Genomic DNA, 14,380 nt, shown 5'->3' with positions numbered 1-14,380 from the left:
TAGCTCCACAATAAAATAGTATTGCTCGTGTAGTTCTAGGGATTGGAGCCAAGAAATGGCCCGCATTTAGTGGTAAGAAAACAATGTGTTACGTTAATTCTGTAAAAGTTGACAAAACCTTAGAATTATTAGAGCAACACTCTTATAGAAGACAAACCTTTAGTTTTTCTTTCTTTGGCTTCTTGCTCTTGTAATGAGTTCCTCTGTTGTTGACAAGCTCTACATTTGTTTAAAAGCTCTTGCAAAGTTGGAATCAGGGCTGAATTGAGCTGTTTGGGAGTGTGCACGGAAAGCAGCAAGGCAAGTGCTCGGAGGTCCTAAAAAAACCAGAAGTAAGCAAACTTAACTAGCTTTATTTCACACTCTTGTCTGATTAACCCTACATGCAGAGATCTGTGCAATAAGCAGAGGCTTCAACATGTTCTCGACATCCAAAAGATCAAATTCTAAATATACTTACACTACTGAAATTTCCTGGAACTCACTACAAATATGCTGACCTTAACGTAGATCTGTCTTAAGCAGATGACAATACTATGCTGCTCACTGTAAGACGAAATCTTTTGCTGGGTTACAACATTTCTACCATTAATTCTACTGCACTTTGCGTTACTTTTTTCCTCACAATAGGCTCCCACCATCAGCTTGGGAGACCCAAGTACGTGTGCTGCGCACGCTCGGAGAACGCGTGCGTGTGGAACACAGAATGCTGGAGAGCTCAGCCATGCTGCTCCATAAACTGTGGACCGCCCTGTTGGTAGCGTTACCGTCTCCAGCCAGACAGGTCTTAACTGCGGCCTCCCACGCTCTCGCCAGGAGCGCAGCTTACGCACAAAGCAGAGCTCACAACGCCGCCTCTTTCAGTGGAACCTGGCGTGCGGCGCTGAGGAGTTTCCACAGAAAATAAACGGCCTCCGAAATGATGCTGCTATTCGAGCGGTTAAAAAAGACTCACCCCATTTAAAGTAGAGCTTGCTTTGGAAATTTCAACTCTCTGGTTGCTGAAGTCAGATTCTAGGCTTTGATATTGATTTATTAGATTTGTAATTAGAGTATTGATTAAGTTGGCACAGTTTGCTTCAGAAAACACCTGCCCTTGGACCTGTGAAAAGAACAGATTTCTTTTTCAGCCACAAAAAAAAATGGAACTGTGAAAACAGCGTCCCAAATTGAAATAGCATGTTTGACTGCATTTCTTGAAATAGAAATTACTGCTAAAAGACCACCTACCTTTAGAAGAAAATGGGTCAAAAAGGTGTATACAATGTTGTTGTTGAGAAAGGTCCTTTCATCCATCAGAATGCATTTTATATATTCTGCAAAAACTGGATCTTCGCAGAGGAGCTTTACACAGTTCTTTGACATTGCGGACTGGTGAAGAGAGAGAACACCGCAAAGTCATCACCAGGAGCACGGCACTGCGGTAGCGCTGTCTGCACAGTTGTCTCAGCTGGAGGGATCCAGCCAGACCCACTGATGCTCTTAATTCATTCGTACTGATAAAAATACTTCAGGTCTATCAGGTATCAGTGAATTGTACAAACCAATTATTGTCAGTTATTATTTCACATTTTCCTTTTAGGAAGTTTATTCCATAGGAGTGCCAGTTTGTGACAATCAGCCCGGGGTCTCCTGATCTGTGACCCAACTACGGGGTCCTGCAGAGGTGCAAAGGCCCCTCCTTGCAGGTGGCACACGACAGTGCTCAGAGATCTCCCAGTTTTTATTTCGTCACACCAGCGTTTATGCTAGGTTAAAAGCTGGAAATTCACAGAGGCAGGATGAAGTAATTTCTTTACACCGCACAGATGCTATCCTGCCAACACTGTGTACTGTGTGAAAGTTGCTACTTGAGTTTTTGCAGGATGTAGGGCATACTGGGATCAAACACAGTGTGCTACGTTTTTACACTTGATTTAGCAGGTTTTATCAGGCAACATAAGCAGAGGTATTTTCTATTCAAAATACTGCTATTTTGAATGATTAAACAATACCCGCCAGTTAAAATTTACGGGTTAATCTCAGTTTCGCATTCATTGTATTTCACCTGTATTTCCATTCCGTTAACTCTCAAACCCACTGACTCTCACCTGAGTCTGACAAAGCTCAGTCCAGAGTTTGGGGAATAACGCAAGATGAAGCGGCAAACCTTCATACGCAACTAGGACACCTAAAATTTTATGAGAAAATAAGTTATTGTGTGAGAATTTTGTTGGAGACACTCCCTGATAAAAGTAGTACCAGGGTGCCGTATCATTTTGTAAGCCCACGTTCTCAGCAGTTTTTATAATCAGAAAGACCTATCGTCTGTGAAGTTTTTACAGTACATTCAGTAAATACACGTATCCTTTCAGTATTTCTGTGAAATGTAAAAACCTAAAAGCTGGGTTTGTACATAGGTTATTTCTTTACTGTCTTACGTTTTCAACCGGTCAGCTACAGCCCTTAAAGGTTTTAAATAATATCTTTTTTTAAAAACAGCATATAGTTTTAAAAAGATAATCTTCATTATTAACCCAAGCACCATTGTTACCCAGGCCATGAAAGAGTCAAGGGATACACTGAACAATAGCAAATGCTACACATTCCCAGTACGCTTTATAACTAACACAACCTGTATCATAATATTATAATACTATTATAATAAATATGAATAATGCTAGAGTTACAATCAGCATGACAACAAATGGGTGATTCAGGGGATCAAAAGAACATTCTACTATCATCGCTCTTTGGACTAGATTAATTTTGTACAGTTTTATTTGTCTAGAAGTGGCATTTAATCACAGCTATCCAGCCAGCTTCTACGGGCAGAGAAATAAGAAAAGCAGCTGGTATTTTCAGAAGGTGGTTCGCTTTGCTTAAGATATTTAAGAATGAAAAGATCAATTTCTCTTGGGAGGAATCTACGTCTCTCCACCGCCTACAGCGGAAAATCTGGCTATATGTCTAATTGTTAGACAACCGTAGCGAAACCAATCTGTGTGTCCATGTAATAACTATTTGTGTGACGTATCTGCACCTACCGCCCTGGGTAGCAGCTTATCTGAGGGTCCATGGTGGAAGACAAAATTTAACACCCTCCCAAACGTGCCTTTGGAGTAGCACGTGGACTTAATGGGGCAACCGAAGGCGGGATGCTCTCCTGCAGAGCACCAGCTGAGTGGCTGGAGTGGTCAGCCAGATAAAGCCACCAAGTCCTCCTTCACACACCAAAAGAGCAGGTTTACATTGTGACAAGAAGAAACGCAACCACTGGTGGTACCTGCTGGCAGAGCTGAAAGAAGTATCGGGTACAAACTACATGACTGAATGGTTACAAATGTAATTAAACCTCGTGATGGTTCCCACAACTACATAGTAAAACAACCCCGGGTTGGTAACAACGGAACCAGTGCCTTCTGTGGCTGCCCAACAGTCGTGTATGCTCCTGGGCAGACTGCCGATTAATGCTCCTGGCAGAGATGCTGAGGATTCAGGATCTGATCCAAAGCCATTTAAACTGACAAACCAACAAAAAACCGCCAAAACCCAAAAAGCTTCGGGCAAACTCAAAACTCTCACTCAAGTGAGACTTGAGCTCTCACTGGCTGCCTCACCTCCTTTCCGGACAGGATGAAACATGACAGTCATGCAGGTAGGACTGCACTACATTATATACGTCATACGGTTTTGTGCATAAAAATAACGTCCAGAACATTTAATGCAGCAGGTTTACAAGCTCTGCTTTTTCTTAAAAAAACTGAATATAAAACTTAGTGGAGAAGCACTCACAGTTATCACAGAAAAAAAATAAAAATCCTTAGGCTGTTTAACCTTCATACTTACTCATTTTAACTAAAGTTTCAGTAAACTTTTCACAGTTGATTGCAACTCGACATAGTAGATGGATGAACTGATGATAAGAAAAGAAGTAGTCTAGCAGCATACGATCGTAAACATCATCTTTGCCCTGAAGATTTAAGAGAGCTTCATTTAAACTACATAAGCAACTGGACTGCGACCAGGTTTCCTAAGCATCTAGCTTAATGTTATGCCACTTCTTGCCCTAAAACGTTTAACCAAATACTACAGGAAAGCACGACGGGAATTTCCAAGTCTAACCCAGGCCAGCTGCCTCTCCTCTCTGAGCCCTTGGCAAGCGCAAGAGTGAGATGGGAGGAGAGATGGCAAATGCAATTCCCCCACTGGTAAAAACTTTTATTGTAGGATTCTGAATCAACAGACTGAGAAGATGCGAAGCTGCGCGAATACCGCATCTTGAAGATGACAAGAAAAGAACGCAGTTAAGTCATGTACAGATACCTAAATATAGACACACTACTGCTTTTTAAATCGTAATTTGTCAGTTACAATCTGTAGAAGTCAGAATTTTCTCGAGACTGGAGTTTCACAAGCTTTCAAAGCCGTATTTTCAGGAACGTCTCAAACCAAATGATAAATATATGCCAAAGGTTTTGTGTGCCAATATTTTAATATATTTTTGGATGTATAGGCTTAAAATGGCATCAGCTTCTGTAGACCAGATAGCCAAAAGGAAGTCTCAAAACCTCAGGCAAACAAATGCAATCCTATACAGAACAAAGAAATGAAAAATAAGCATGCAAAACCACAGGGAAATGTAATTGTGGATGTGGTTTTAGAAGCTTAAAAATCTTCTGGTTCCTAATATATAGGAATTCATTATAAAGTGTAAAATACTGTGTCATATAGTATGATGACTTTTAAAGTTCAAATATTTACAGTCTTTAGTGTCACAGCCGTTACCTCTGGATACACGATGGAAAAAAAGAAAAAACCCTACAGATAATTTCTGGCTCTATACATTTTTTAAACAACTTTGGTTCTACAGTAAATTTGATGGTGCACAAATACACAAAGCATCATTTTGAAAGCTTTAAAAAAGAAGGGTTACTTACCCTACAGTAACCGTGCTTCTTCGAAATGTGTTGCCCACACAGATTCCCATCTACGTGCACATAGGCCCCGTGTGCGGGAGATTGGATTCTTTCTGAATAGCAGTGTCCACTGGGGCTGTGCCTGCACCCAGTGTGTCCTTGCGACCACTGTACCTGAGGGCATAAGGGGTATGGCGGCTTCAACCACCACTCAATTCCTTCACCGATAAGAATCCCCTATGACAGGGCTGGGAGTTAGCACAGGAGGAGGACCACAGAATCTGTGTGGACAAAGCATCTTGAAGAACCGCAGTTACTGTACAGCAAGTAACCAGTTTTCCTTCTTCAAATGATTGTCCATACATATTCCTTCTAGGGTGGGATTCGCCTTACCTGACTTTAGCTATCTAAAATCTCATCGTTTCGGTATTCTCTGCAGTCAATGGAGAGAGAGACGGGCTCCTCCAGAGGAAGAGTCACCTCAGCCGGACTCGGGGGTCCAGGCCAGGAAGGAGGGTAACGATTTCTCTCCTTCTGAGGGTAACTATTGATCGCCATCAACCATGGAAAGAGCCGGACACCGACCTTTTAGACAGGCAAAGTCACGTGAGCTGAATCCCACCGTTGCTGCAACTGTAATAATGGGACGTGGCAAGTGACTAGGAAGTAGCCCCACCGCAGTCGGCATCCCGTCAGGAAGCCCACAGAAGGGAAAGTATTTCAGGGACAGTTTACCCAAACAATTAGTCCCGGTGGAACGGACTCTAATGAAACCTGGAGGATCTACTTAGCTGTCTGATAATAAAGCTGAACATACTTTGAAACCCATCCGGACAATCCCTGGGCGGTTCCTGGATTTTCTTTATAAATGCCACAAACAGACTGGAAGATTATCAAAACGTGTGCTATGGTTTTGTTTTTTTTTTTCTGAATACAAGGTTCAAACCCTTATCCTGTCTGAAACATGAAGCTGTGTAGCACCAAGGGCAGGGAAATGGTGCTTCTGGAGTGCACATCTAGAATGGAGTATATGAGGACAACACATCTTGAAGAAGAATTATGCTTTGTTTACAAAGAAAACGTAAATGCATTATGCTACTGGATTCCTATAATACTGTTATAAAAAAGGGAAAACAATCGAGAAATCGCTATTTGTAAGACCACACATTTACATACCTTGCTGGCTTCCACCATTGTAGGCAAGAGGCACATGTTGAGCTCAGGACGTGGAGGACGAATATTGCTTTTTCCCCCTATTAATTTCAAATTTTCACGACATGGAAAATAAGGTCCAAGAGACACTGTAGTATAAGTTAGGATAAAATAGGGATATATTAAAAAGGTCAATAATTGACATCAGCAAGGAACGCGATAGAGTAATAATAGCATAAGAGAACTTTAAAATACAATCACTGAAATACCTACTTGGGATATTACTGTGGTGGTATGTACAATGATTGTGCTGTAGAAATGGAACCAGAGTATGTAGGAAATCATGAGGACTTAAAAGTACAAGCTCCTTGAGGACATCTACAAACAAAAAGTTGTTTTTGCTATTACATATTGTTATTTCTTATCAGCAAACAGTTCAACTTCAGGCTCATGCATTTGCAAACTCTCTTTCATACCACTTCTGCTGCACTTAAGTGTGCACCGTGGAGGTGGGCTCTACTGCCAACAGCACGTAAAGTGAACACCCCTGAATCAGTCAAGATCCCCTTCACCGCTGCCCCTGGGAGAAAACCTGCTCAGTGGTAGATCAACCACCAGTGAGAGGGGTGCCAGCTTGCAGAGAGTAGAAGCTCAATAAAATTACCCTCTTGCCTTCTTCTTAAACATATCAGCTTTGACGCCTGGAAAATGTCAACCAGCAGCAGTCAGGAGGGCAATGAGAAAGGTGCTCAAAATAAGGGGAAAATGCATACAAATCACACACAAAAAGGTAATTTGGACACAGTTTTAGGCCTTTGTCAGCATGCATAAAAATGCAGATCATATCCATTCAATAAAAAAACCCCCGAAACTAGAAAAACTTTCTGAAATAGGTCTTCTAATGCAAGAGAGACGCTTGTATATACTGTCTACACCTACAGTTTCAAAAAGCAAATCCAATTCTACAAGCTACTTAAGCTTTACTTTTATTATTATACTTTCCAGTAATGGATCATAAAAAGGAACACTAAAAGCTGGTACTCAGACTAACTTGGTCACCGTGCATCCTTCTGAATTTTAATGGAAGATTTGGGATTGGATTCTAAACTCACTGGCGCCTGAATTGAGGAGTTATTCCTTAATCACACCCCTTATCAGGCAGCAAACTGATCTCTCAAAAGGAAGGCTGACTTTCTGTGCACACAGTCTGCACAGCTGGGGAAGTAGGAACATTAATTTTAACTTGACAAAACCAGAACTATTTAGAGTAGGAGCAATGGCAATACTGATATATGGACAGTATTAATGCAAACAATCCCAATCTACAGAGTATCTAGTAAGCACTTGCACTTGCAAAAAGGGCATTTAAATTTCAAAGCAGGTAACTGACTGCAGTTACAGCGTTCCGACTTACCAATACAAGCGTTTCTAAGTTCTGGAGGACTGTAGGAATTTAGCAGAGTTAAAAGCTTGTGGGCAAATTCAATTCGCTCCTGCCACTGAATGAGAGCTTGCTTCACGTCTGCAAACACAAACCCCACAGAAATCTGTTCAGTTAATTTCTCAAAAGCTTATTAAATAAAGCACAGGCTTTTACTGCTGAAGAATCCCTTTTTCCTGTAGCATGATTTTAATCAATCTAGAAATCTGTTAAATCTCACTGGTCTACTGCTACTAAATTTACTTAATCTAGTTTCATATTATGTCAATACATAATTTAATAAGCAACAATTTAATAACTGTTAACAATCACAGCTCCTACTGATTGGCAAGTTCGTAAACACAGATAATAAGCAAGATAAAATACTAGGTTTTGGGTCCTGAAAATTAATTAACAGACAACAGGCATAATCCTTTGAGGAGTTATAATCAAACCTTTTCTTTGAAGATATGGACGTGTTGACTTCAGAACCGAAAGAAAAATAGACAGAAGTTCTACCAGGTCTCCAGTCACGTGGCAAGCTGTGGCCTCGTGGTACATCATGTGCAACGTGTTAAAGGACTATAAAGAAAAAACGCCAAAACTTTATGTTGCCAAATTAACACACTTGTTAGCATTTCTATCTATCCTACAGATACTACTTTTATGTTTATTTTATGCTCAAAAAAGATGTATCAAAATACAGAGCGCTAGACATAACCACAAAATTACTCAAGGATACCTGCATTTAAAAATAGAATAAATCTGCATACAAAATTAGTTTATTTGATATGAACAAAAGAGTCTTAAAAAAAAAAAAAAGGTAAAAGGGCAAGGGGAAGGGAAAGGGACAGAAAGAGAGAAGAGATGAACAAGCAAGTATCTTCTGTAACAGCCAAACAGAATCATGGAGCTGGACATGTAGTTCCGGTCACCACCACCACCGGGTAGTCTTGTATGGGGGTTAAACTGAAACTGGCTTTTGGTCATTAGGCTGGTATTTATTCTTCTCGCCAATCCCAAAAACTCGAGTCATATTACATTTTTTCTCACGTGCATGTCAGAGGGAAACTGAACTTGTAACATTTATTATAACAATAACCCCTCTGTAAGTAGCTGCCACTCATCGCAACTCAAGAAATGAGCATTTTTGTGAGCAAAATATCCAATACAGCTTATAGAGACATTAAAAAAGCCTTAATTTGTTTTCAAGGTGAAAGCTTTCAGTTAGTGGCTCAATACAATGACAAAGTTTTCACACATTTATCTAAAACCCCATGAGCAAAGCGTAATTTGAGACACAGTATTTTTATGTATCTGTAATCCCAATCACAAAGTGGTATTAGAGATGCACACAGACAGACATGGGTATGTGAATTTGGGGAAAACACATAGAATTAATATAGATGCTAGTCATTTTTCAAAATGCTGCTTAAGGACATATGCTATGTGATTGTACATCAGATGAATTACTTCTCCTTTTATAAGTAAAATACCTTCTAGGCATCTGTGATTTATAGAAATACTGGGAAGGAAAAGCAACTCATTTCTGAACTGCAAAAATTCTAGCTCAAGATGTAAGAAGATACTTAATCTGCTGGGATATCGTAAAGATAAAGAAACAGTAATCGCGTTCCCTATAATGCAAAATCTTGACACGTCATTTTTACATTATAGTGAAGATGAAAGACACACGGCCAATCATGCTGAGTGGAAAACTTTTCCGGATGTGACGACAGCTTGATGCAGTATTTTCTACCAGAGAGAACACTTCCAGCCAACAAGTGAAAACATAAGGTAACTTCAAGCTGTAAAGCAAGTCACCTCAAGCGGAACACTAGTTTATCTGATTTCTAGCAATGTTTTACATAGGATAAGTTGCATCTTATATTGCACATTCTTTGTAAAGATAATTATCCATTGTTAGTATGGATCAGGGTTAAACAAGTTCTTTTTATACATATGTATGTATGTATGTATCTGAGCCTATTTACGAGTTCCGTGTATGAGTAAAGTTATAGCTCAGTTCCTAACTTTTTAGCCCAAGTTTACTGAATACAAGCTAGCTAACTATAATTCATCAAAAGACTTAGAGTTGTAACAAACTTGTAAAAACTCAATTTTCAAACAGCACCGCAGTGTCTTAATTTTAATTTTTCTAACTGATTTTGTAATTCCAGCTTTTTCTATCACAATCCATCCCAGAAAATACAAACTAGTGACACAAAAAATTAAGAGAATTTTTTATATAAACTATATAAAAATGGGGTTGGACTCAACCTCAAGGCACCATCTAGTCCATCCACGTGCCTTAAGACAGACTCAGTATCTTTACATCCTTGACAGATGTTTGCTCAAAGTCCCCCTGACAACTTCCAGGTGTGCTGGCCCACACCTTCTCAAGCAATCTATTCCAATATCACATTTATTGTACAGCTACAACTACCGCCTGTCCAGTTGTCTCGCACCAGGGATTTTTACCAGGTTGGCATCCCTCCGTGAAGACACAGTTCTGCATATGGCAAGAATGAATTGCATCTTATTTTTACGCTTTCTCCAACATGTCCAGACCATCTTGATTTTTACTCTTGTTCTCAAAAGGACCCTGTTGTGTTGCCAGTATATTTAATAAATACACAGTCCATCAGCAAACTCAATAGTGGAAGCGTTGAACAGAATCTTTCTACTACTAAAGAAATCTTGTTAAAGATGACAGGGGAAGTACAGATGTGAAGAAAACCAAGGCTCATTTCTTACTACTCATGACTTCTCTTACTAGTTGCAACTTTTTCAGTACACCCAATTTAATCTCCCATTATGCACCTCAGAAGAAGCGTAACTATCCTTATCTATTTAGATGACACACCACCCTTTTATTTCTTGCTTATCTTTCCTATTTAAGTTACCTCCTTTCATAGTTATCCTACCAGTCACTGTTACCAACTAACCTGTTATCTTTATCCTGTTTTAAGATTTGTATTGCCTCAAATTCACTCACTTAACCTCCTACATTAGCATTTAGACATACAAAATGTCTGGGAAATCTTTTTTCATCCTTCCTGTGATCCTTAAGATGTTAAGGTTTTACATGCATGCCAGTACTTAACCAACATATTTCATCTATTTCATATGATACTGCATTAAAACAATTTAAAGCAAACACGCTGTCAGGAAAGAAGGGATGACTTGAGAAAGCAAGATGCTTATTATAATCCAATAGCAAAGTATTTACCTCAGTCATCAGAATCAATCCTCTATTAAACACAACAAGAAGTCTGTCTTCATCAGATTCTAATAATATTCTGAAGGCACTAGGAAAAAAACCCAAATATTGAGAACACTGAAAATGACCTCTCATCTTTCCATAATTCATACCAATGCTTAAAATTGTTATGCTCATGCTATATTTCGGAAGATAATCACAGAAGAACAAAGAAACTCTGAAAGAACATAATTATTTTCTTCATCCCTCCCCGCCCCCCCCTTTTCATTTAAAAATGCCTCTGATGTCAACTTGCTCTATGCCAACTTTATGTTATCAGAAGTATTTTATAAACAACCTTTACAGAAATATTTCCCAAATAATGTTTGCAAAAGCTCAGCTAAAAGCTGAGGAAAATGATGTACTTCAAAAGAGGCAATTTTATGCTTGTCAAATGATAACACTGAAATAGGTTCAGTTAAGAATATGTTTGGACTTTTAAATGTATAAAAACATTTCTATCAGGATATTTTATGCTTAGAGCAGAACAGAAAAGAAAGGATTATGCTAACGAATGGTTCCTCTCAACATAACAATTCTTCCAGAGCGTTTGGGAAAATCTGCCTGCGCTCTATGACGGATGACTGTATGTAATCCCTTCAAGTAACGCAGGTCATTTCCCTGTCCACAAGAGCGTTTCAATGCACCAAGAGTTGCATTTCAAACCCCAATACCCGACCTACGTACACTAGCAATTTATAGTTATACTGAAAACACCCAAGCAACAGTTGCAGATGTACAACTAAGACAGACTAGAAATGAAAGACTATTTGAAGATACGACACAATAAAACCCTGTCCCACAGGCACAATTTCTGAAAAATCTCTCTCCCAAAACCACGAAAAAGAGCAGCTGAAACTACTGCTTTGCCAATCTAGACTAGTCAGGGTAGGCTGAGAATGGAATTTCACCTTAAATGCTAAATTAGAGCATTGATTGATTTAGGTTTAGGTTTTTTTCCAAGGGGTCTACTGATGCAATTTTGTCATAGTGATTCTTTTTGAACCCTAACAATATACATCTTGGTTTACACCTGTTTATTGTAAAATATTTGCTTGGTTTCTGAATTTTCAGCTGGTGAAACATTCTAAAATAAAGTATATTCACTAACAATGGATTTGGGAAAAAAAAAAAAATCTTCTAATTGAACCCTTTTGTTTGCTTACTTCTGAATAAAAGTATCCCCAAAACTTTTTCAAAAAGAATATCAAAATAACACCACTAGTTTTTATTGTACTTCACATTAGGCGACACATAGTTCTTATTCAAACTGGGTTAGATTATTGCATCACAACTTCACTAGTGACGTACCTTATTAAAGTAGTCCAACAAGACCGTCCGTCCAAGCAGCGCAGGTAACAGCTTATAGTTGTTTTCTTAAATTGCTTTACGTCTTCTATCTCTTCCTCTCTCATATCTGTTCTCTGAGCTACAAACAGTTGCATGAGGTTAAACAGCTCTTCTACTGCCTAAAACACACAAAAATATTAGGTTAGAGTAATCTCTCTCAGTATGTTATGGTTTATAATTTATTTGTATTACTTGTTGTGCATTACTTCTACTAAGTAACACATAGAACAAACATACGTAAGCAAATTTAGACGGGAATATGTTTTATAAGCATTACAACCAAGTTATAAAATCAGCAGACAAGATTTTAACCTTAAATAATTAAAACTAAATGGTTCTTAAAAACTAAAGTTCTGACCTAGAAATTGTGGATATTTCTCATCTACCCGGAACGCAGTTTGCTTTTAGCCCTTACTGTTTACTCTGTGGATTGGGACACCGACATTTGACATAACCCTTCTGAACCGTACGTGGATGTTTTGATGCTTCCTCACAGCACAGCTTATTGCCACATACACATATTTAGTGGAGTAACTAAAGTCCCTAGCAAGACAAACCGAGACTTCTGAGGGGAGATGCAAACAATGAGAGGAGCAGGGATACTCCCAGGACTGTCAGAGTATAAATTTACTCTGTGAGCTGAACTAGACAGCAATTTAACACAGAAGATTCTATGTATCCTCCTCCTCCACACAGTCAAGAAAATCTTTGCATGCTTTCTGTCCTCGTACACCTATAAAGGACCTCAAAGCAATACTCACTGAGTAATCATACAAAAATGCCTATTTTGCCTCTTAAAACCTCTTCCCAAGGTGAACTCCGGGCCATCCTCCGTTCAAATGAAATGGGCTAAATCGCGGCCCTATTCCAGAGATCGAACACAAAGAAGAAACTCCCTGGGAATTCCTCCAACTCCGCGTGTTAGAATGCAACACGCTTTCTCGAGACTGCCGTTAAAGGCTATTCCCCGTTTCGTATGACTGGACTGGCGTACAGAATATTGAAGAACAGTCGAAACACCAGTGTCTGCTTGCAGAAAAAAAATAAAAAATCCGCTCTCCAACCCAGCAAGGGAGAAAATCCTAAACCATCCCCACCCGAAGTATGGTAATCCCATTATTAATTACTTGTATCAGGAAATCAAAATACAATACCTTCACCACCGGATGTGTCAAATAAGTCTTTTCACCTCCTTCATGAAAAGACATCAGTGAGAGAGGAAATGCTAACAACGAAATGGGATTTTTTGGTATCAATCTACTTACTCCTGGGTACTGACTGGCATGTGGCGTGAGATTCTTAAAGGCCCACTGGATATTCTGGTGAGAAGCCAGCTGCCTCGTGAACGCAGGGGACTGCTCACAGCAGAGGCGCAGGATGCCATAGTAGGCAGGCAGCATACCGCGGTTAAAGAGCACCACATCCTGATCGTCATGGTCTGCGAGGATGTAATTGAAGGCAATGTTCTTCGTCACCACGGGATTCTGTACAATAAGGCGTACGTTCTCTGGACAGTCTACACACACGTTATACCAAAAAGACAGCAAAGCCTGTTTGTTGTGGTTGGTGGCTATCGCCGGCTCAGAAAGTTTAGGCTGGAAAAGGTTCCATAAGTCCATGAAGTAAGTAGAAAACATGAGTTTCTCAGTTTTTGAGATCAAACAGTATGTCATGAAACTGAAGTAGGGCACGAGTTTTGTAGTGCCGTGAACAGCAGCATCAACATATAGCTTAGCTCTTGAAAGAAGGCCAAGAAGCACATTGTAGACTTGGTGAAGAACTACTGTAGTATCTGGACTGAGAGGCAGATCGCGTGTAGGGATGTGCAAAGAGCGAGTGGATCGGAACATCTGACGGAAGGAATTGCTTGGAATAAGCGACACCAAGAGATAGGCTGCGGCTTCAAATAAAAACAAATTTGTTACACCTTTGAAAATGACACGCGTGCTTAACAGTTGTTTAAGCAGAAGTTAAACTACATTGTGGTGTTGGTATTTACATTCGGGTCTCTTCACCCTGTACTCCTCGCTGCTGCTTGGTTTAACTATTGTAACACAACGCGTCCCATCACAGAAATACAAACCCAGATGTTTTCTATGACTAAATTGTCTACTGCTTGATCAAGACGTCATTACCTCTTCAGAGATGGTTACTACTGGAGTCTGTTGCAAAGCTGTACCTCCCGTTTCCACATCTCCCTCAACCACAGAAAATGTATTAACATTCAGTGGGCCTGTTACTGTGGTATCTCCTTTATAAAGTAATTTAGACACAGGGAAGGCTGAAAATGTGATGTGG

General features: G+C 39.6%; 1 protein-coding gene across 13 annotated transcripts in view; it reads right to left on the bottom strand.

The window, feature by feature from the left end:
- The window catches only part of USP34 (ubiquitin specific peptidase 34), a 133,724-nt gene that overhangs the window by 1,454 nt on the left and 117,890 nt on the right, over window positions 1-14,380 (bottom strand). For 8 of the 13 annotated variants that reach the window (XM_075749836.1, XM_075749832.1, XM_075749831.1 and 5 more), the window contains 13 exons: window positions 13,348-13,982; window positions 12,044-12,201; window positions 10,703-10,781; window positions 7,926-8,052; window positions 7,465-7,572; window positions 6,324-6,428; window positions 6,075-6,199; window positions 4,920-5,072; window positions 3,829-3,952; window positions 2,091-2,170; window positions 1,231-1,371; window positions 956-1,102; window positions 158-317 (listed from right to left, as the gene is read on the bottom strand). In XM_075749836.1, the coding sequence (XP_075605951.1) occupies window positions 158-317; window positions 956-1,102; window positions 1,231-1,371; window positions 2,091-2,170; window positions 3,829-3,952; window positions 4,920-5,072; window positions 6,075-6,199; window positions 6,324-6,428; window positions 7,465-7,572; window positions 7,926-8,052; window positions 10,703-10,781; window positions 12,044-12,201; window positions 13,348-13,982 (2,142 nt within the window). The remainder of the gene's footprint in view (window positions 1-157; window positions 318-955; window positions 1,103-1,230; window positions 1,372-2,090; window positions 2,171-3,828; window positions 3,953-4,919; window positions 5,073-6,074; window positions 6,200-6,323; window positions 6,429-7,464; window positions 7,573-7,925; window positions 8,053-10,702; window positions 10,782-12,043; window positions 12,202-13,347; window positions 13,983-14,380) is intronic. The other 5 variants (XM_075749838.1, XM_075749839.1, XM_075749840.1 and 2 more) reach the window with 3 other exon arrangements.

This window comes from Balearica regulorum, chromosome 3, assembly GCF_011004875.1.
Source record: "Balearica regulorum gibbericeps isolate bBalReg1 chromosome 3, bBalReg1.pri, whole genome shotgun sequence".
Taxonomy (NCBI): domain Eukaryota; kingdom Metazoa; phylum Chordata; class Aves; order Gruiformes; family Gruidae; genus Balearica; species Balearica regulorum.
The sequence above is the reverse complement of the archived record's forward strand: the minus strand, read 5'-3'. Positions and strand labels throughout refer to the sequence as shown.